Below are 20,318 nucleotides of genomic sequence, written 5' to 3' on the forward strand. Positions count from 1 at the left end.
CCCAGTATAAGCGCTTCTACTATGCGTTCAAGAAGTACATCCAACTTTGTGCCGGAGAAAGTAGTTCTCAGCCGTCACACAACACGGTCTGTTTGACAAGTGTTCGTATTCATGGTTTTCGAACATTTTATAACGTAGCTAGAACTGCCGGAAATCTAGAGCTGTCGTTACCAGTGTTTCCCTCCTCTGTTTTCACCTATCTGGCCCTTTTTCGACAACACATACAGCTGTGCTACACGCTGTGTTCTCAGGAGTACTCCGTGCAAGGCAAACGGAAGAAGAGAGACACAAATTTAGTATCCAAACGCGTATACCTTCGCGCATTTGTCTTGTGCTGCAAGTTACCGACCATGAACCGACTACACCGGCAGTCTGGCATTGTGTGTAAGCTGTCATCACGGTTAGCTTCTCAATATTCTTGAATGAATGGGAATAAGTTTTGACATGTCTTAACGTTTCTTTTACTCTTTAAATAACACTAGCTTCTTTATTTGTTTCTGGCCAGAGCCGCGCGGAAGGCTCCAATGGAAGGAAAACTGGGTGACCTTCGTCGACAGCATGATCCAGTACATCATGTTTAAAAGCCCTGTTCGAGTGCTCCGCTTGCCTACCAGCATTGAATTTTGCCGCTTCGACCCCTACGTTCACGCTGAAGTGATCAAGAAGGCCGGTGACACAGGTGAGCATTACTTTCCGAAATACCGTATGTAAGCAGGATGGTGGCAGAATGTAACAGTGTGCTTAACTGAAATAACATAGTGATTATCGATGACATGCTTACTGTCACATTATAAACAGAAGGAGACAAAGTGAAGTTTTAAGAAAAGGCCCGAGCTATAGTTGTGCACAAACCTACTACTCTGAACAAGAAAAGCGACGGAAAAGAATGACAAAAGATGATCGCGAAAATTGGAACCAGGGACATTTATATGCAATAAACGTGTATTTCGGTTGTTTTCCCAAATTGTCGAGTAAAATCACAAGGCGTATCCATCAGTAAAATGCGTGCCAGTTGTAAGCGCTACGGAGGTGATTCGCAACTGCGTTAGCGGAACGATTGATCAGCTATGCGCTTGCGTACTTGCCGTTTCACGCCTAAATGGGCTGCATACTAGAAGGCAAAATGTTTCTGCACAATAAAAATTACGATTTCTTCAGAGTGTGTGCTAGGTGCTTTCAACTCAAGAACGCAACGAACATGCGTAGCGTCCGCAGACAAAGGGTACGACAATGAAATGGGCGCAATAATGATGTTACTTTTTTGTTCGACACTTTTGCGCCTCGAGGTGCATACAGCTCAACTTTTAGGAATTCAGGGCACCTATGGTAGAGATTAAGAAAAGCCTACATGATTCTGCTACACACCCTAGCTACGCACGCAATCAGCACAAATGTAAATGTATATTGTTGAAGTAAATATCTATTAGAGTCCTTAAGTAAATAAATACGATTCCGTCGCATATTTCAGCAGATGCAGATTTCATGTCCAGGAAAGTGAAATTAAATACTACTGAAAAGCACGGTTTTATGCACAACCGAGTCTCATGAACTAACAACTGTCTCTCAATATCCCTCACATATACAATGTTAAAATTATCAACAATTTTACATGTGTATATTTTTCAGCTATGCTCCTCACTTTACTTCTTTGTACAGATGTTGAAGTCATCTGCAATAATATCGCAGACACTTGCCGCGCTGGAGGTGCCGTCATACGCGGTCTAAAGGCCAACACCATCGACAGCGGCGTCGACCAACAGACACCGCTCGTCGAAGAGTATCGCTTCGTGCCATACCTGGACGACAAGGACAGCAAGGACAACAGAGAGTCTCTCACGCGTGAATACGTTGAAGTCTGTTGCAGCCTGGCGAGACGGGCCCTCAACGACTTCTGCGAGAGCAACTGCTCTCTTCGTGACGCTTTGAGCGCCGTCCGTAACGTTCCCGAGCACGTTGTCAGCCAGTATCTTAACGAGTCCGATAAGAATCATGCCCTCCTGCGCTTTCTTAACACTATCCATGAGCAAAAAGATCGTACTGACACTACCATTGCAGCGTATATCAAGTCAGCCCTCCCTGCACACAAGGAAGACTTGGAAACCGATGTACTCAACACCGCACTTTTTGAAGAAGATCCTCTCAGGTTCCTTCTTGACACCGTGGTCGAAAACACCAACCCGAAGAAGCTCCGAGTATTGGAATTTGCTGCTCAAGGGAGCGGCTGCCTGCTGGTCTCCTGGGTGACAACGTACCTTTCCAAGCTCACTTTGTTGCCCACTATCGAATACACCATAGCACATTCGTCTCCAGAGACACTGTCGGGAAAGATCCCTCAAGGTACCACAGTAGTGTCATTGGGTTCGGCAGCATCCAGGAAGAAGCTTCCTGAAGTGGACTTGATTGTGGCCCGAAGCGCCACATGGTCCTCTGGAGAAACCAAGAACCTCGCCCATGAAATGTCTTTCATCTGCAGAAAAAACGGTTTCGTTTTGCTTGCCCAACGCACAGGATTGACACCTGCGGAATTGCTACTCGGTGAAATCGGGGGCGTCGAGCTAGAAGTAGCCCCAGCCGACGAGGTGGAAGCACAGTTTTTGAAGCATGGACTGCGCCTGGTGGCTTTCAAATCGAATAACATGTCTGCCCTTTATCTGTTCAGGAAGCGTTCCGTGCCCGTCGAAGAGGCAAAGCAGGAAATATGCCAAGTTAACAGGAAACATAGCGACTTGGTCGATTTGGTAAAGAAGAAGGTTATTGACTACGAGTGGAAGCCGCAAGGAGAGAACTTGTGGCTGCTCGCGGAGGACGCTGGAGTAAGCGGCATTGTTGGTTTGACGAACTGCCTCCGATACGAGTCCGGTGGGAGCCATATCAGGTGAGAAATTATCATAATGATCGAATATACTGTGTGTTTTTTAGTCTTCGATGTCGTATTCTTTCGAATGGCCGAATTTAATTATCTCGTTGATCATAAAGTGAGCCTAATGAGACTTTCCTGCCTCAGTGCTTGAAGGTTCTAGCTATAGATTACGACGCTAATGAGTTTACAACTCATCTATGTGATTTCATCAAACGCAGATGCGTGTTCGATGCTGGTTCCACCGAGACGAACGTGGTGGCTGACTACAACCCGGGAAATCCAAAATACCAAAGCGTAGTAGGGAATGACCTCGTCATGAACGTTTACCAAAATGGGCAGTGGGGCTCCTACAGCCATGTGGTCACAAAATCATGTGAGTTCTCACGTTTCTTTAGCTTCACAGGATCCCATGTGAAGATTCATGGCGGTTCGAAGATGCACTCTATTAAAAATAGTGCTGAAGCTTGTTCTGAAGAAGTAAGGTTCTTCTAATTAACTCCAATTTTTATGAACCAGTCCGCAGAAAGGTAGAAAAGAAAAAGCCATCCCTGAAGCGCTTCTGAGGTATGTTCAGACCGTAGAAGCACAAAGAGTTTGACCAAAATACCAATCACATACAAGCTCGCAATAGATAGGTATAACGAAATCATTTATTCAGCAAAAACACACCTAGTTTTCTCTGAAACCCCCCCCCGAAAAAATACAGCAGGGAAGCCCGCGAAATGTTTTGAAATGCAAATAATTTTCAAGTTATAAGGACAACAAATTAAACGAAAATAAAATGAAACCTAACAAAATACGGATACGCATTCACTGGTGAAAAAATATTGCGAAAATGACAACAGCTTTCATCGGTACTACACATGCCGATATCAAAGTCAGCAATGGTTCCGCCATTGAGCAGCATAGACTAATAACGTTCACGCGTCTATGGTCCAAAATTTGTAAGTAGTGTTCGAATGTCGGAAACATAATAGCCGGCATTAAGGGTAGTACGGTGTGTTAAGAGCTGTAGCTGGCGTTGAAGTGCATGAAGAGCAAGTACAGTTACATCACGCAGAAACGAGGCGTTGTGGCCGAACCCGTAATCGCAACGACAAGTGAAAGTTCAGTATCGTAGGAGACACTCTTTTTACCAGGGAAGTATGTTCACTTTAAGCCTGTATAAGCGGAGGGAGCTGACTCATCGGAACAGACGCCGCTATAGTCTGCCAATGCACGCTGAAATTACCATTACCATTACCATTCCATTAATTATCGACCATTCGAGGTGGCCATAAATATTTCACGTCCAGAAAGCGCCACCGACAACCCTGCGTTACTGCGTGAGTTAATGCGGCGGCACCCTGTTGTCCGCAGGAAGCATCGGTAAGGTACTCTCGCTTCTAAAATTAAATCAAATGCTATATTACAGTTGCCTACAGGCGTCGGTGCCTGAGGCTAACATTCTTACAGCCCAACACAGGCAACTTCCTTCGTTGACGAGGAAGTACATATAACAGTGAACAATGCTTTTTTAGTCGCAACTCAGTTTGATTTATTAGTTCATCTAAGATACGTTTTTAACGCGGGAGAGAACAGACGCTCAGCTAATCAAGACTTACCACTAGCACTGACTACATTTTTACTCGCAAATGTACATAGGCCTTGGCTGCAGCTCTTCTCCAAGGCGCCTGCTGTGATTGTCCCTTCAGAAATCTTGCAACTTCAGTGATTTCTTCAGAAGTTTCGTAACTTTGCAACATAATATTTCGTACTATTCATCCTGCCATACCATGTTCAGCAACAAAGCGTCAAATTAGTTGGCTATATAAGACATTCTAAGCTAACCTAACGTTGCCGCCCCCTCTCCACTACACACTAAACCCAACAACACTGGCTTCGTGGGCATTATGACTTCTCAACTTATATGGTTTGACCAGTGTGCTATTTCTTTATTAAATATTTTGTGTTTCTCTTGCTCTGATACTTCTTTAAAGTTGTGTATACCCACTATGAAGATTGCACAAAAGCCGAGAGTGAATCGGAAAAGACATTTGACGGTTTCTAAAAAGCAATGGAAGCATTTGATAAGATATCAAAAATCGAAAATTACAATAAAAATGCAGCAAGCAATGTGCCTTGAAATTGTACTTTAGGGCAGTTCCTAAACCAGTGAAAATTCTTGAGCCACAGAGTAAACAGCCCTATAGCGAAGTGTTAAATAGTACGCTTCCAAAGACGGACAGCGCTAAGGAAAATATCTCCTGAGGGAGGCGGGGCGCTGTTTGTAAGGTGTATTTTGCTTTAAACTTGAGGAAAGTTGCAGTGAGTACGGTTTTGCTTGTGTTTTTGTTCCATGAACGCCGACTCTAGTGGAGACGACGAGGAAGAACACAAAGTTTGCAGTCCTGAACTTAGGGAAACGTGGTGAACTTTCCAGTCTCGATTGGTACGAATCCCCGTTGCCTTACGCTTCTCTGCCCATCACCAAGACTGCAACTGCACCAACATTGTGCGATGTCCACTTCGCGGCGGTGAACAGTCGAGACGTCACATTCGCCAGTGTAGAGCTCCCGCCAGAAGCCTTTGTAGGTGAGTTGATTTATAATTAGCGCATATAATTCCGCGCCAAACCAATATGCGCTTTCGTTTTGCAGACCCGCTCTTCAATTCATCGAGTGCCGTCACATAGCTCAAGAGGTAACCATGGAATGCAGGGGATTGTGAGTTAAAGAATAGATGATCAAAGTGGCCCTCCAGTCGGCCAGAAAAAGCGCGTTGACCACGCAGACATATTTGATGCCGCGACTGCATCAGTTACGGGAAAGTGACGTGAGGCTTTCCTTCGGCTACAATGCCTTATTTTGCTCTCAAGGTTGTGTACCTCCCCGCAGCTTGATCTGCTTTCTGTCAACAGCTTTTTTTTTGTGGTCAACAAACACAGTTGCCGTCAGAAGCGCTGCCTTGCGAAGAAAAACAACGGCAACGTTCCCTAGCTAGCGCTTACCGTTAAATGTGGTCATGTAAGAAGACAAAGCCGCGTGCAAATTACAAGAACAGTAGGATGGCACATAACGAACTTGCACCTTACATATCCTTATGACGCGCAAGAAATGTGCAACAATAATGAAGGCCAGACGGGCACGAGCTGCAGCTGTGAGCATGGATTGGTTTATCTCCCCGCCTTTCTGGTTTGTTTTTTTGTTTTTGCCACTGCGTTTTCGTGGTAACAAATTTGAAAGAATCAATTGACTCGCCCATCGCCTGGTTAGTCTTAGAGCGACAGTCTTGTCACCTCAACTGACTATCTGGCCTGCCTCCTAGGGAACATCTTCGAAAAAAATTTTTTAACCTTATCTATTCCGACCCACAGTTGTGGCCCAGTGGCTATCATGTTTCGAGACTGGTCGGGAAATCGAAGGTTTGACTCCCGGCCACTGCGGCCGAATTTCAGTGGGGGCGAAACGCAAGAACGCTTGTGTACTTCATTTAGATGCACATGAAAGATCCCCGGAGCGCCTGCCACTAAGGGTCTCTCATATTGCCCTGTGTATTTCTAGACGCTAAATTCAAAAATTTGAAAATATTGTTTTTCGAAGGAAACTACCGGTGTCATTCTTGCAAATGTCGTATTTCTTCTTAACAAACAATAAGATCCCTTATAGCGAGGGTGTAAGATACTCATCATGTACGAGTCCCGTTTAACTTGCACATATAAATTTGTTTTCTTTATTTGAATGTGTAAGTGCTTTGAATCTTGGCAACTTCTCGAGAAAAAAAACCCAATGGCCGCAGTCACCGCCAGGCACCGGCAAACATCTTGCTGTTTCTGCTGGTACAGGCGACTTGGCAAATGCGGAGTCCATTCTCGGACAAGAGTTTTCTGGAACGGACTCAACAGGACGTCGCGTCATGGGTCTCGTGTCAAGCCAGGCATTGGCTACCGTGGTTGCGGCGGATCCCGACCTTCTGTGGGAAGTTCCTGATGCGTGGACCCTGGAGGAAGCGTCAACCATTCCTTTGTCTTACTCAACCGCTTACTATGCCCTGTTGGTGCGGGGAAACATGCGCCCGGGCGAGTCTGTGCTCGTCCAATACGGCAGTGGATGCGCTGGGCAAGCTGCAATCGCTATCGGTCTGTCTATGGGGTGTACCGTCTTCGCAACTGTCGGTAAGCGCGCGCAGCATGGCAGGCCTCTGTAATCTGTAGCAACGACTGAAATTTTGCGCAGCATTCCACAGCACTGATTGGAAAGTGAACCACAAGCCATGCATCTGCACAGTTTTTGCACTTTTTGACCAAACAAGTCCGCTAAAAGTACCAACCTGTTGTTACTAAGCGACATGAGTGTATGGAAGCCGGCTATACCATACAGCAATATTGTAGCATAAAAGCAGTTGTATGTGAGTTCGTACTGTAGTAACGCAATCCAGTTACCATGAGTAAAAAAAAAGAAAGCAGGGACGACTGCTTTATCCTTTAGAACAATTCCTAAGTGGCAGTCTCCCCCACGAAACCTGTTGCACGGTGATGTCTAGGTGATTAACTTGCTGCATTCGGCCACAAAATATCAAAAGTGCAATTTTTCGCTCTCTTATTGCTCAGTGCTTCTCGTCTGCTCGTGTGCTACGTGGTGAAAACAAAGTTCTGTATCGGCCTGCTAAGGCCAAGTGTGCCAGTTATATAAGGTGGAAGAGCTTTAATGCTTGTGCCTTCAACTGGTTTTACCATCTTCTCGTGCCGAACAGCTTCGACAAAAGAGAGGCACTTCATCAAGAACCGCTTCCCACAGCTTCAAGACAGGCACATCATAAACTACAACAGCCTTTGCTTAGAAGAACACATCCTTGAACTGACCAAAGATAAAGGTGAGTGGCAGAATGTCGTGTCTGATGGAAATAACGCTTCTGAACACACATAATACACGCATCGGACATTTCACAAGCGTTCAATGGCAATATATGTGTCATCCTCCTATTCTGCTGAATTTTGCTAAGAGATGACTTATCGCGTGATAGCACCATTTCTGAAATATATCTTGTCTTGGTGAATGTACCTTCTAGTATTACAGAAACGTTTACAGAAGTCGACCATATAAAAGATAATCAAATTATTTGTGATTAGTGCTTTCATAAGCAACGCCCCAGCGTCGAAATTGTTATGTCTTGTCAAGCTTTTCTAAATATTCCTCGTAATCACCCGCAGCGAAAAAGTTCAAATCTCCGCAATTCCGGGAGAACCAATTTCGAAAATGAATGTGCAGGTTAATTCGATTAGCATTGAAGTAGTGCAGCGACACACCACATTCCCACCAGCAAAACGCGTCATGCGCGGGGCCTGTATGCAGCCGGGCCCATGTGTCGCGCTCACCTCAGGACATGTTGCCCCATCTAACGGGGCCGCTGCAAAGTCCGTGCGTGGTGCATGCCTGAATATATGTATTTAGCTTAGACAACGTATATGATGCCGATTCAATTATGCCCTGCCCCAGAGAAATTTTAAAGGATATCTTAGTAATTGAACAGCAGCACATAAGCACAGCGCAACCAAGTGACCAAAGTTGGCGTCCATTATGGTCGTTGATCGGCGGCGCATACCTTGTGACAAAAGTGAGTCAGTGAGTCAGTGAGTGAGTCAGTGAATAAACTTTTATTTGGTCCAGCAAAACGCGATAAAACAAGCACCCGGCACACACGCGTCAGACCCAAGTTGGCCTGACGGTTGGTTTCGAACCAGGTATGAGCACCACAGCAAACTGATGGCCTACGATTATATGTATAGATAGATAGATAGATAGATAGATAGATAGATAGATAGATAGATAGATAGATAGATAGATAGATAGATAGATAGATAGATAGATAGATAGATAGATAGATAGATAGATAGATAGATAGATAGATGCCGGTAACTGCGCGAAGTATCCTTAGAATTCTAATCCCAGTGAAAAGCTACCATCGGTAGATGCAATCACGGTCACGATATGAATGTGAACAAAAACCAAAAGCAGTTTAAAAAGAAATTGTGGCCTTCGTTGCGCTTCAAGCTTTCCACCTGCCCTCTTTTGCCTAGGAAGAGGACACCAAATTCACCGGTATTCTGTCGCGCAATTGTCGTTTGTGCGAAGAACTACTAGGCACATTGTCATTCAGTAGACATCTCCATTGCCAAAGTGTTCTGTCTTAAGATACTTCATTAATTACTGCATAGTTTTTTCGCTACTGTTCTTCTCCTTGTACTAATGTGGCGCATTATTTTGTTTCGTCTTATTATCTCTCACTGCATTTCGCCCCTTTGTACGCGATTTCTCAGTTTGATTTTGCTCGTATTGAATGTCGATTCATTTGCTGCTCGCTGTATGTTGTGGAGCTTTAATTTGACCTTTAGGGTTTGGTTAAGGTCCCGTGAACATCTTAACTGTCATCCAGACGTCTCATTGTTTGTTTGTTTTATTTCCAACTGGGGGGGGGGGGTCCTTTAAGTTCACTATCTTCAGCACCTTCAATTTTTTGTTTCGTTCGTTCTTTAGGTGTGGACCTTGTGTTCGACACTCATCACAGTGCCAGTAGTAAAGCTATCGCTCAGTGTCTGACGTGGAACGGCCGACTCCTCGTTATTGATGCCGTTGGCACAACCTCGCATCGTCCACGCGAACTGTACCCGAAGCGCGATGTCGTCAACATCAGCGCCGTTCTCACAGATTTCCTGTCCTTGAACGACACCAGCGCAGCGGAGGACAAGCGGCGAGTCGCCGAACTACTGCGTGGAGGAATCGCATCGGGTGCCGTGAGGCCCCTGCCTGCCACAGTGTTTCCGCGATGCCAGGTTATGGATGCATTCACGCTGGAAGCCTCCGAAGCGAACGCCAGCAAAGTTGTACTTCAGGTAATTGGATTTCAAGTCTTCCTTAGGCTTGTCACAGCCTCTTTGCAGTTCAACACGGACGCGTGGCGAAAGGGCTTCCGCGATATGTCCTGCAAAACGTGTAGCTATGTCTAGTACTCTCAACACTTAGTAGAATCTAATAATTTAATTTTCCATCACAGCGGCTGAAACTGGAGCTACTCGTATATGTTTGAGTGACAGTGTCGTGCGTCTTTGTCGCCTAGTTTTTCTTTTGATTGGGGCATCCTTCCAATATTTGTTTTTCGCACGCGCTGAATACCAATAGTCAGAAATGAATGCTGGATTGCGCCTAGTTGCTTCTTGACGTAGCAAGTCGGCAAACTTAATAATAATATACGAGAAGAGGCGGTTGGAAATAATTGGTCAGAAATCATCGCAGGATGATTGTCAATGTTATGAGGCACCTTTAGCTCAGGGCCAACTCTGATATCGCCTCTTTGAGTGCATGTAGAACGCAGAGATGCTTTTATGAAACCCCTGGATCTATGAGAACGAAATTCCTTGCATTTGAGGAAGAAAGTTTGATCCGAGCGAATGCACCAGACGATGTTTTGATCTATGGCCTGAACTAATTTACGATGATTCTTGGCAATCCGCAAGTTAAACAGAATGAAAGCACCAAATTTATATGTATGTATACGTGTCAAAAAAAGATATGGCGGTTCTGTAGCCTGCGTGTAAGTCATCTAAAGTGGTCAAATTTCTTGCATAAATTTACAACTACCGCAAATATGTATGAATGTTCGCAAAGGTTCTGCGACTATCCTACTCACCTCACTAGTGGGGTGTTTCAGAGCAATGTATAACACATCAATTTTGTCTGTTTTAGATGAATTATTAGGCGCATATTACAGAATTGTGTTGTCTTTTTTTTTTCATTGGCGAGCGATAGAGTCGCAAACGAACGTTTTCTTTAATTGCACTTATTGAATTTTTATCAATTTTTTTCTTGAAGAACTGACGGCTTAAACAAAAGAATTAGGCTAGGTGTAGTCATTGGACATTTTTGTTTAAATGAAACAAACCTCATCAAACTTGTTGCAGGGGTAGTAGAGAAAAACCGATTTCTTCCTTCCCATCCATTTATACAGCAGGCCCCGAAACTTTCTCCTAAGCGATAGCTCCTCTGTAGACATGCTGAGATATATGGCTGCTGCGGGCCCGTATTCGTTAGCTGTATGGCTGTTGCTATGCGCGGTATGTAGGGTGCGGGCAGTGTGGAGCTGCCGTGCATGCAAGAGCGGCCGAGGTTACGAACTACATTCAAACCATTACGAATATTCACAGGTAGTGCACTGGTGTCAGGACCGGGCAGCCTAGTCACAACCTTTGTTCGCACTCTCTGCGTGATGGGCCCAGCTTTGATTACATCGTCTCCAGCATCGGCACAGTTTACACGACCATGCCGGTGATAATGCAGTCCAAGCAAAGTGGGGGAAACCACCAAAGAAATCAATGCTTTCTAAATTTGGCCTCCGACCTTTCGGCAACCAACTCTGTGCATCACCCTGAACAGTATGGTAGTCCTTCCTGCCTCTCCTACCTGTGTCTCTCTCTCTCTTGCTATCTTTCTCAAAATCGTATGTGTGGCTAATTCGTGCAGGTGCGACCAGACAAATGCCAGGAAGCCAAGGAAGGCCGTCAACCCTTCACTGTAGAAGCCATCGCCCGCACATATTTCTACAGGCACAAGGCTTACGTCATCGTCGGAGATTTGAACACCTTCGCTCTGGAGTTTGTGGACTGGATGGTCAGTCGAGGCTGCCGCCATCTTCTTCTCACCGCAAGTCACGGAACGTTTACGGGGTACCAACGTCTCTGCCTGCATCGGTGGCAGACAGCCGGCGCCTCGGTAGTCGTCAGCGACGCCGACGTGTCGACAACGCGAGGTGCTTTGCAGATTATCAAGGAAGCCGAAGCAATGGGTCCCATCGGCGGCATCTTCAACGTTTCTGTGGTGAGCCAAAATAATTTTGGGGCAGCCCGCGCCACCAGCTGCAGATGGCGATTTTTGCCGCACTATGTTCGTTCTGTCCTTAAATCCTTCTGCACTGCAAAAGCCGGAAGGCTGCGTTATGTAGAACCGCGGGTATAAGTGTGTTCAAAGGAGTAAAGAATCAGATCTTTCGCTTCGAAATTGTTACAACGGTAGTCTTGGGCACAGCAAGCGAGTGTTGCCTGAATACCTTGGGATGATATAATCCGCGCGATCATCGCTTGCACGATGCGTCCTGTCCGCGCTGTAGGACGTAAAGATGATCCATTGTAATATCGTCCCAACATACATTGCCCGGCAAGTAAGCCACTCGTCTGTCCCAGAAAGGCTGAGCGGCCGCTTACCTATCGCTGTAGCTAAGTAGCTTAATGCGTCCTCCACGCCGAGCGCCAGGCCACAGATTCGGTTCTGAGCCTGGCGCTCACATTTTTGGTGCGGCGGCATTCAGAAATGTTCGCGCATTTATTCATATTTACGTCTACAGGAAAGAACACTTGTTAGTCAAAATTAACGAGGAGCCCGCCATAGCAGGCCCGTTCTTTCCGAATTTATGTTTGTGTCTCTTTTTAACCAAAATATTCTGTCAACGCCTGTTGGGCGAAAGTAGAGTGCATGTTAGGTTCCCTTCAATGGCAGCAGAGCTTCTGTTTCTGCGAAAGTGCTCCATGATCACCAGGAACGACAGGCGCCTGTGATTTACTTGAAACAAAATCGGTAATTAAGAAACACACATACGTTCCCAATTGCTATCTCTGCTTAAAATTCCTCACAAGCAAACGAAACACAACGCACAACGTAGGCAGACGTGGCACACAGTGTAACGTGAAGGATAATATCGGAAGAAGTAGCGGGTCATATCAAGTTGACGACCATGGGCTAAAAGAGAGCGTCTCGACAACAACGCCGCAACTACTTTAAGAAAGCAAACGTGTAATATACGTTCTGTTAGAAAGTCATCTCCCGCATTAAAAAATACGATGAGTTGGGGAAGATAATAGTGTCGTGCAATTTATTTTCCTCATACCTGCGTGAGGAACGTGTATGGAACGCTTCGAAGAATCATGCATTGCTGTAAAGAATTACATCGGATATGATGCTGCTTTGAACGGTTACTCGGCGAATGAGAGGCAAAGCATGTGGAACGATCGCTCGAAACGTGCGGTTACACACTGAGATTCAGAATTATTTGAGTAGATTTCAAGAAATGTTTACATAGCTCGCAAACACTAGCAGGTCTCATGGATTAAGAACCGAATTCAGGAAGTGTATTCATGACAATACTTAAATGGTTCCAAAAGTGACGCCAAGTGATGAAAGCTCGGCGATGATGGAATCGTTCCTTAAATCACTATAGTGACCCTAAGCCTAGGGAGGCCTTCTGATTTCAATACTAATCACTTGATTTAGGCGACTTCGTTGTCCCTGCTGCTGCTGCATAATGGACGCTCATCACAGAAAATTCTCGCGATAATTCATTGATATTTCACGAGGCGGATGGCTGTCTTCACAATCTGTCAAAGCCTTCTTTGTTCGCAGCCTCGACTCCGAAATGGTCATTTTTTGCCATGCATTGGAGGAGTAATCACGAAAAACTTTGTTTTCCGTACAGTGCCACGAAGACAGCTGGGTTGCCGATCACGGGAATGAGGTGTACCAAACCGACTACAAGGCCAAAGCCGAGGGCATGCGGCATCTGGACGAGCATTCCCGAAAATTGTGCCCGCATCTAGACCACTTTGCGGTCTTCTCCTCACTTTGTTCTGGTCGCGGGACTTCGGGGAGGACGCTATCCGGTTACGTCGACTCCACGTTGGAGCGCTTGTGTGAACGCCGCGTGGCGGACGGGTTTCCCGGTGAGTCGACCACTTGTCACAATGTGTAAAGAAACCCAGTTTAAGGGTTGAAGTATGCAAGAAAACTTGTTCCATGTGTCAAGTGTTTGAAGCCGCTTATATAAATATTTTCGTCAACGTCGTGAATAAATATATGTCTGGTGTCGTCGTGCGACAAAAGCAAGGAATTAACTTCCACATAACCGTTGAATACACGCGCATCTTGCTTGAAAAAATGTGTATGTTAATCGTGTGTTTATCCACCCTGACTTGTTCCATGCGGTTTTACAGCCGACGTTGTGTATTATAATTCAAAGACTGGGGGTGCTACAATACGATCAGCGACTACATTTCGTAATTAGCTTCTAGGATGCTATTTCATGCGAAAGACAGCAAATAAATTCATAATAGGGTTGCGCCCGATAGATCAAATCCCACTTTTCGTACGATATCCAAAAGCAATTGACTGCTAATATCCTAGATGTGAAGCCACATACAGGTGATAAATCCTTTTTACAGCCTAGCAGTGAAAGGTCGCATGCTCTGTGGCTTCTGATTTACTCTTTGAGATAAGTGTATTCATGAAGACAAGCAGTTTTTATAGCACCCATTGTGAATGTAACGAGGTTGTGCCACAAAGCAGTGCCTTCAACCCCATACTTTTCTATGCAGTGATGTTCAACTACGAGATCATGTGCCCACATCATTTAGAATATCAATATACCTAGATTACATGTTTCTTGTTCGCCTCAGAACAAGCACCGAACCATTTCCTATAATTCACGATATATTCGAGTCTTCTCATTAAATAATAGCCTAATTGCTCGAAGTATCAGAATACGCCGTGGATTGCTTCGATCAAGATTTAGCAGCCTTCTTATACCTGAGGCCAGCGAACAATATGTTCAATGTCAGTGTCAATGAAATGTTCAGTGTCAGTAAAGCTCCACAAAATTCAATTAGGCTAAAAACACAACACGATATTCATATCCTACAGACTTTTCTCTTTCAAATGACTGTACTGATAAGTGACGTATTGCGCTCCCATCAGTACTTCATTATTTCTGGAACATCTGACCATACTTTTTGCTACTGTGGCTGTTGAAGGAATTCATTAAGGAATAACCCATCCAGAAGAAGCTGAATTCTTGACGCTCCTTTGCGTGAGTCCATAGTAAGAGAGCAACACCCTTGTATTTTCCCTTTGATCTAGAGCAGAGAGTCGCTCCAAGTATGTCGTTTACGTCCCAACGCACAATCAAAGTATGACTCATCGTTTGTCTCGCGAGACGTCATCTACATCGGCAGAATTGTTTGGGATCCCTCAAGCTACAAAATGCATATCCGATAACAAATCAGGTAACAGTTTAGACAATATATTTTGCCTCAAAAGCACTACTGAAGCCATTGAGTGAATATTGCCTTTATGCTGACTGCTGCTAGCTGTCGTATGCCGTCTCTAGCAAACTGACTCGTTTCATTTCCCAACCATCAAGTTCACTTTCAGTGGATTCAGAGTTACAGTGGCATAACTCTCAAATGGGTAGCTTACCGACTGGCACCTGATGCTCACTTCTTGACTGTGATTAGTCTGATGATTCAATTAATCTCGCTGAATTCGACGCCAAAAACGTTCTATGGACACTAGAGATCTGAATATATTGAGATTGTCTGAAGAATTAGTTCAACTAAAAAACTCAGCTGTCATTGCTGTATCGAGTAGGCGCTACTCTACACTTTTCTCCAGACGTCAAAGTAGACCATATCTTAAATGCCCTTCTGCTCCTTTTCTCACTGAAAGTGCCTCACACACCTCGCTTCTTGTGCTGCGTGTAAAAGAATACGACCTCCAATTGCACCTACTATGACATGCCAGAAGCTTCTGTGCACCACTTTTTCATCAAGTGTACAAAGTATCAACAGTCAATTCATTTTGGGAATAGGTGAAGTCACTCGAACCGTACTCGGACTCGGACGTAACTTTTGCTTTACAAAGTCCCGGCTCATTCACCGCTAACCATACTGACACGCCTACATGATTTCCTTATAGACCGATATCAATGTAATTTGGCTTGTTTTGTAGATTAATATCAACTCGGCGCCTATTAGGTATTTGATGTCGTGACTACCTGAACACAGCATTTGTGTGTTACGGACATTGTAGCCTATTTATCACACGGTGAAAATAAACGTTTTTACTTAACGCTGATGCATATTAATCGCTTCTTTTCCCCTTGTTGTTGTTTTGTCTTGCATACATTTGTTTTCATTTTTGCACACTTAGCATGTTTATCATTGCGGTATGCGTGTGCATGTCTATCAATGAAAGGGTAGCCGCAATGCCGCAACTACGTAACGAATGGGACAACCGGTATTAATCTAGCTTGTCTTACCACCTGTGTGCAGTCATTGAACAACAAAACCTGAAACCATGTTTCCGTGTTTGCTGCACGCCAGTCCGACTTTTGAAGTTGCTGTTTGAGTGCACGAGACCGCGTGACTTGTGCAGGGAAAGTCGGATAAGGGTATGGTCTATCGAGTCAAATAGACTTTTCTGTCTTATCGAAATAGAAAAAGGCTACCATGTTTGCCTACACGTTAGGCTGAACTCTTTTGCGGCAGGAAATTTTCATGCTTTCGTACATTCGATCTGTCTTATTGTGCGAGCGGAAAAAAAGCCCTGCCATATATATGCGACGTCGAGCTCAATGTAAGCAATTTCTCTTACACATAGCTAGTCTTTATAAATTGCTGGTACTGATATGATTGCTGATATAAATAACTGATACGCGCCAAGGGATTCTGCTACATTCGAACTTTGCTGAAATTGGAGTGCCCATCAGACACAAACGAGGCATCTGGTCGCGCTTAGGAAGCTTTCGCCTTGAATACTAGACACACCCTGGTGTGCGACGTTCTCCGCATATTTCGCCCAGTTTGGTTGTTTGTGTCTTTCTCAAAAAAAAAGAAAACAGGAAAGGAAAGGCTGAATTTTGGGAATTTTGAAATATCACCACGTCGTTCTAATATTCTGGAATACTTTTGATGCGTAAATCATAATAAACCATAATAAAGAAACGCAGTCATCACGACTTGAGCGTCACTGCTAAAGCACAACAGCCACTCTGGCAGCGCATGATGCGACGCGTGAAAAGGCAAGGCTTATTTTCCCTCTATTTCTGTCTACTCAATTGTCCTCTTTAGGGGTGGCCATCCAATGGGGCGCCATGGATGAGGCTGGCCTCGCCCGCGAAGCCCAGACCCAGCAAGTGGCATTCGAGGCAACACAACCCCAGCACATAAGGTCTGCCTTGGAGGTCCTGGAGAAGTTTCTGAACCAAAACCACCCCGTAGTCTCCAGCTTGGTCAAAGCTGAAGTCACTTCAAGTTCAGAGATGAAACCAGAAAAGAACCCCCTGGTTGACTCGGTGGCGCGAATTCTCGGTGAGAGGCTTCAAACTCTATGCTTTGTTCGACTGCAGTATACAAGGAAAAGATTGTGTCGCTGCATATGGCATGTTGGTGCTCATTACGAAGGTCATGGCCAGTCATAGCTAAATGTCTCCGTTAGCTAACTTCGAAGTTGAGATGGGCCAGCGTAACCCAGTTCATAAAAATGAGGGACAGCTATTCAGACTAAAATGCTCCCACTAAATAAGACGCTAAGGGGGTCACTAAGAAATCTTTGCAGCTGAAGAAAAAGTTGCCCTGATCCAAGTACCGAACTTGGCACCAATATCTCCGTAGTGCTTGCTCGACCATCCAAACTAACCAGGAATCTTGTGCATGCTAACACGACGTTAAAACAATGTATAACTCGTTGCTCACTGAATATAAAATGTTTGTTTGGGGCCGGAGTGATCACATGAACCTTGCGCATTTCCCCAGAATTAATTGTCATAACTCAGTTTTTTTTTGCACTCGGTACAATCATTGAATGTTTTGGGTAACCGTTTGTGAAATCAAGAAGGACGTAGAATGACCCATTAGTACTTCCCTATGCCAAGAATGGATTTAATATGCACACCCGTGATCCCAAATGTACGAACCAGGGGCTCTAAGAAAAAAAGAAAGGCTAATTTGCAGCTTCCAGTTGACAATTGCCCCGCGATGCATTGAAGCGCCACGTCTCAACTGCGCGAAATCTCTTATTTCATGTTACATGCCAAGACGTCGAAGAAATTCCGAATGTTATTTTTTCGCAGAAACCCTGGGCCACTTAATTTCGATCGCGGGTGTGTTTGGTTGGGGGGAATTGAAGAGAGAAAACTATGAAATGGGCCGGGAGGGTAATCAGACGCACGTCTAATGTGTTACCCTGGACGCGGGCAAAAGATTAAAGCGCAACTCCGGCGTTTTTTAACCATATTAGGATATTGTCATTTTCAAATGGCATTTACAGTCCTGTCACCGGTAGGGTGGTTCAATTTGCCTAGGAATCTATAAATAATTTTAAATAGCCAATAAACGACATACCGAAACCTAAACGGGTAGCTGCTTCGTGTGGCGTCCCGATGAGTGAATGACGTCACCTCCTACACTACCATGCTGTAAACACAAATAACGCCTTCTAAATACGCAGTACACGTGACGCTGATGTCAAAGAAGCGAAGCTGACGATGTCTCCTGACAGCGCAGGGAGTCTTTACAGAGTTTCCAAACTAGACAGCGGCGATTTAAGCGATGATTCCAGCGACAGTGGGGTGTAGTCTCTGACGTTACAAACATATGTGGGGCCAGCAGAAAGTCATGTGTCGGGAACGCAACCTATATTTAAAATTCATCTTCGGGAAAACTAAATGACTTGCAGCCATATATATTGGTACAGATAATCAGAGTGCGAAAGAGAACTTGTATTCAATTTTTTTTTAAAGATCAGTGGGCCACGAAAAATCGCCGCAGTGCCCCTTTAAAGAAGAGTGATAGCCACATTGCACGCCCACGCGAGAGTGCACATAGAGTCTATACGCGGTCGCCGGGAATTGTCGACTTGAGGCACTACAGTGACATGCTATTTAGTTTCTGACCTAACGACGCACACTGCCATGGGCCAAGCGTCTTCAGCTCTGAAGATGGTCTCGAAGGGCGAATTCCAAGTGATTCATAAACACCGGGGGGAACACAAGAAGCAAGCGTCTGTAGTGTAGCGTAATCGTCGGAACAGAAATGTTCACGCACGTTGTTTGAGCACACTTGTAAATTGGGAGCGCCGCCAACAACTAGCGGTGAATATTTTACACGGCACCCTGCAGCGTTGCTCCCCGAGCCATTCAGGGAACTTGGCTTCCCCTGCATCCATCACTTTATAGAGCATAACACGCACCCTCTCTTTGCTAGGACATGATTTCAACGACTGACCGCTAGATTCAGTGGAAGGGAAACCTCAGGGAAATAAATATTAAATGAAACATTTTCCCAGAGAATTTTTAGGCCAAGCAAAAGATGACTTCTCCCCGTACGAGATTTGTTCAACTTCGTTAATTGCATCTCGTCGAATGGATTTCGCTTGTTGCTGTTCATTCATAGGCTGGTTGCAACTGGCGCTTTTTGATGAAGCTTCAAGCAGCCAGACTTCTGGCTACCATAAGCATAATTTCAAACTTTCCCCGCAGAAGTCTGGTACACTGCGTTCACCCCGCGCATAGGTAACGGTACTAATTGTTGGATGTTCGCGATGACGCTGACATTGACATATATGTCAGTGTGTTATACTAGGCGCGAAACGAACAAGCTATTATTATTTTTTCTGAAAGCATATATATATATTAGATAGGGGCTTGTCGGTAACGTTTATGCGGACAAGCTAGCGTCTAAATCAAACAATACGAAACGAGATGGAATCTACTTATGGGGCACTACAGAAAAATACGGTAAAGATTAACAGAATATCACACAGATGACGAGATGGGAAAAAGCGCGAGAAGTGCCACATAAATCAATGCCATTCGCATTTTGTTTCAGTCTAGCACCGTAATAAAATTTTGGCTTTCCAATATAAATACAGAGAAATCTTCGCAGATTCAAAAGAACATCCGACAGCTGCCGTGCAATACTGTGGCGCAATAAATTACTAAAGAAGAAATTCGTCTGCGCCGCATTTCAGAAGAGGATTCTCTGGTGTTTTTCTATTGGGGTGTATACATTTCGATGTCTCGCTGCGCTCTTTAACTGTGATTTCACTCATCATTCGCTGTGTCAGTGCGAGCTACATATAATCGGAAAAGCATAGGGCAAGCCAAGACAATGCTCTAGAACCCAGCGCTGCACTCATAGGTAAATGTTTATAGATACGAAAAGCTACCCAAAAAACAAAAGAAAATAGTGCAGGAGATTATCAGCCGCCACAAACACTACTTAACATCTGAAACCAGTGGTTGGTCAAGGAAAGGTTGAGGAAGCTCTAGATTGAGGCCAACTCTAATTTCCTGTTTCGAATAAACGTGAAACGCGGAATGCTTTCATTTGACAGCTGGTGAACGTATATTAATGTAATTCAATGCAATAATAGACCAAAGCTGAGGTCTTCCAATTTGAGAAGTTTGATCGAGTACCTCGTAGTTTTTACAAAATTGCATATAATCTGTAAGATAATACAAGTGAAGCGCAGAGTACGAATTTGAAACAAGAAAAACAGGTATCACAATTCTCTAGATTGCCTTTGTTTGACCATCTCAAGCTGGTAAAGGTGACATAAGAGTGCACTTCTTACGCAAACATTTTGCAATGTCTATAAAGACTTTT

General features: G+C 44.6%; 1 protein-coding gene across 1 annotated transcript in view; it reads left to right on the plus strand.

Annotated features, from left to right (window-relative positions):
• The window catches only part of LOC142591381 (fatty acid synthase-like), a 62,411-nt gene that overhangs the window by 41,196 nt on the left and 897 nt on the right, over positions 1 to 20,318 (plus strand). Inside the window, exons 14-24 of the mRNA XM_075703707.1 lie at positions 506 to 679; positions 1,657 to 2,875; positions 3,079 to 3,233; positions 5,216 to 5,434; positions 6,684 to 7,013; positions 7,592 to 7,711; positions 9,373 to 9,728; positions 11,353 to 11,499; positions 11,587 to 11,706; positions 13,355 to 13,598; positions 16,782 to 17,021. Coding sequence (XP_075559822.1) covers positions 506 to 679; positions 1,657 to 2,875; positions 3,079 to 3,233; positions 5,216 to 5,434; positions 6,684 to 7,013; positions 7,592 to 7,711; positions 9,373 to 9,728; positions 11,353 to 11,499; positions 11,587 to 11,706; positions 13,355 to 13,598; positions 16,782 to 17,021 — 3,324 coding nt within the window. The remainder of the gene's footprint in view (positions 1 to 505; positions 680 to 1,656; positions 2,876 to 3,078; positions 3,234 to 5,215; positions 5,435 to 6,683; positions 7,014 to 7,591; positions 7,712 to 9,372; positions 9,729 to 11,352; positions 11,500 to 11,586; positions 11,707 to 13,354; positions 13,599 to 16,781; positions 17,022 to 20,318) is intronic.

Source organism: Dermacentor variabilis, chromosome 8 (assembly GCF_050947875.1).
Source record: "Dermacentor variabilis isolate Ectoservices chromosome 8, ASM5094787v1, whole genome shotgun sequence".
Lineage (NCBI taxonomy): Eukaryota > Metazoa > Arthropoda > Arachnida > Ixodida > Ixodidae > Dermacentor > Dermacentor variabilis.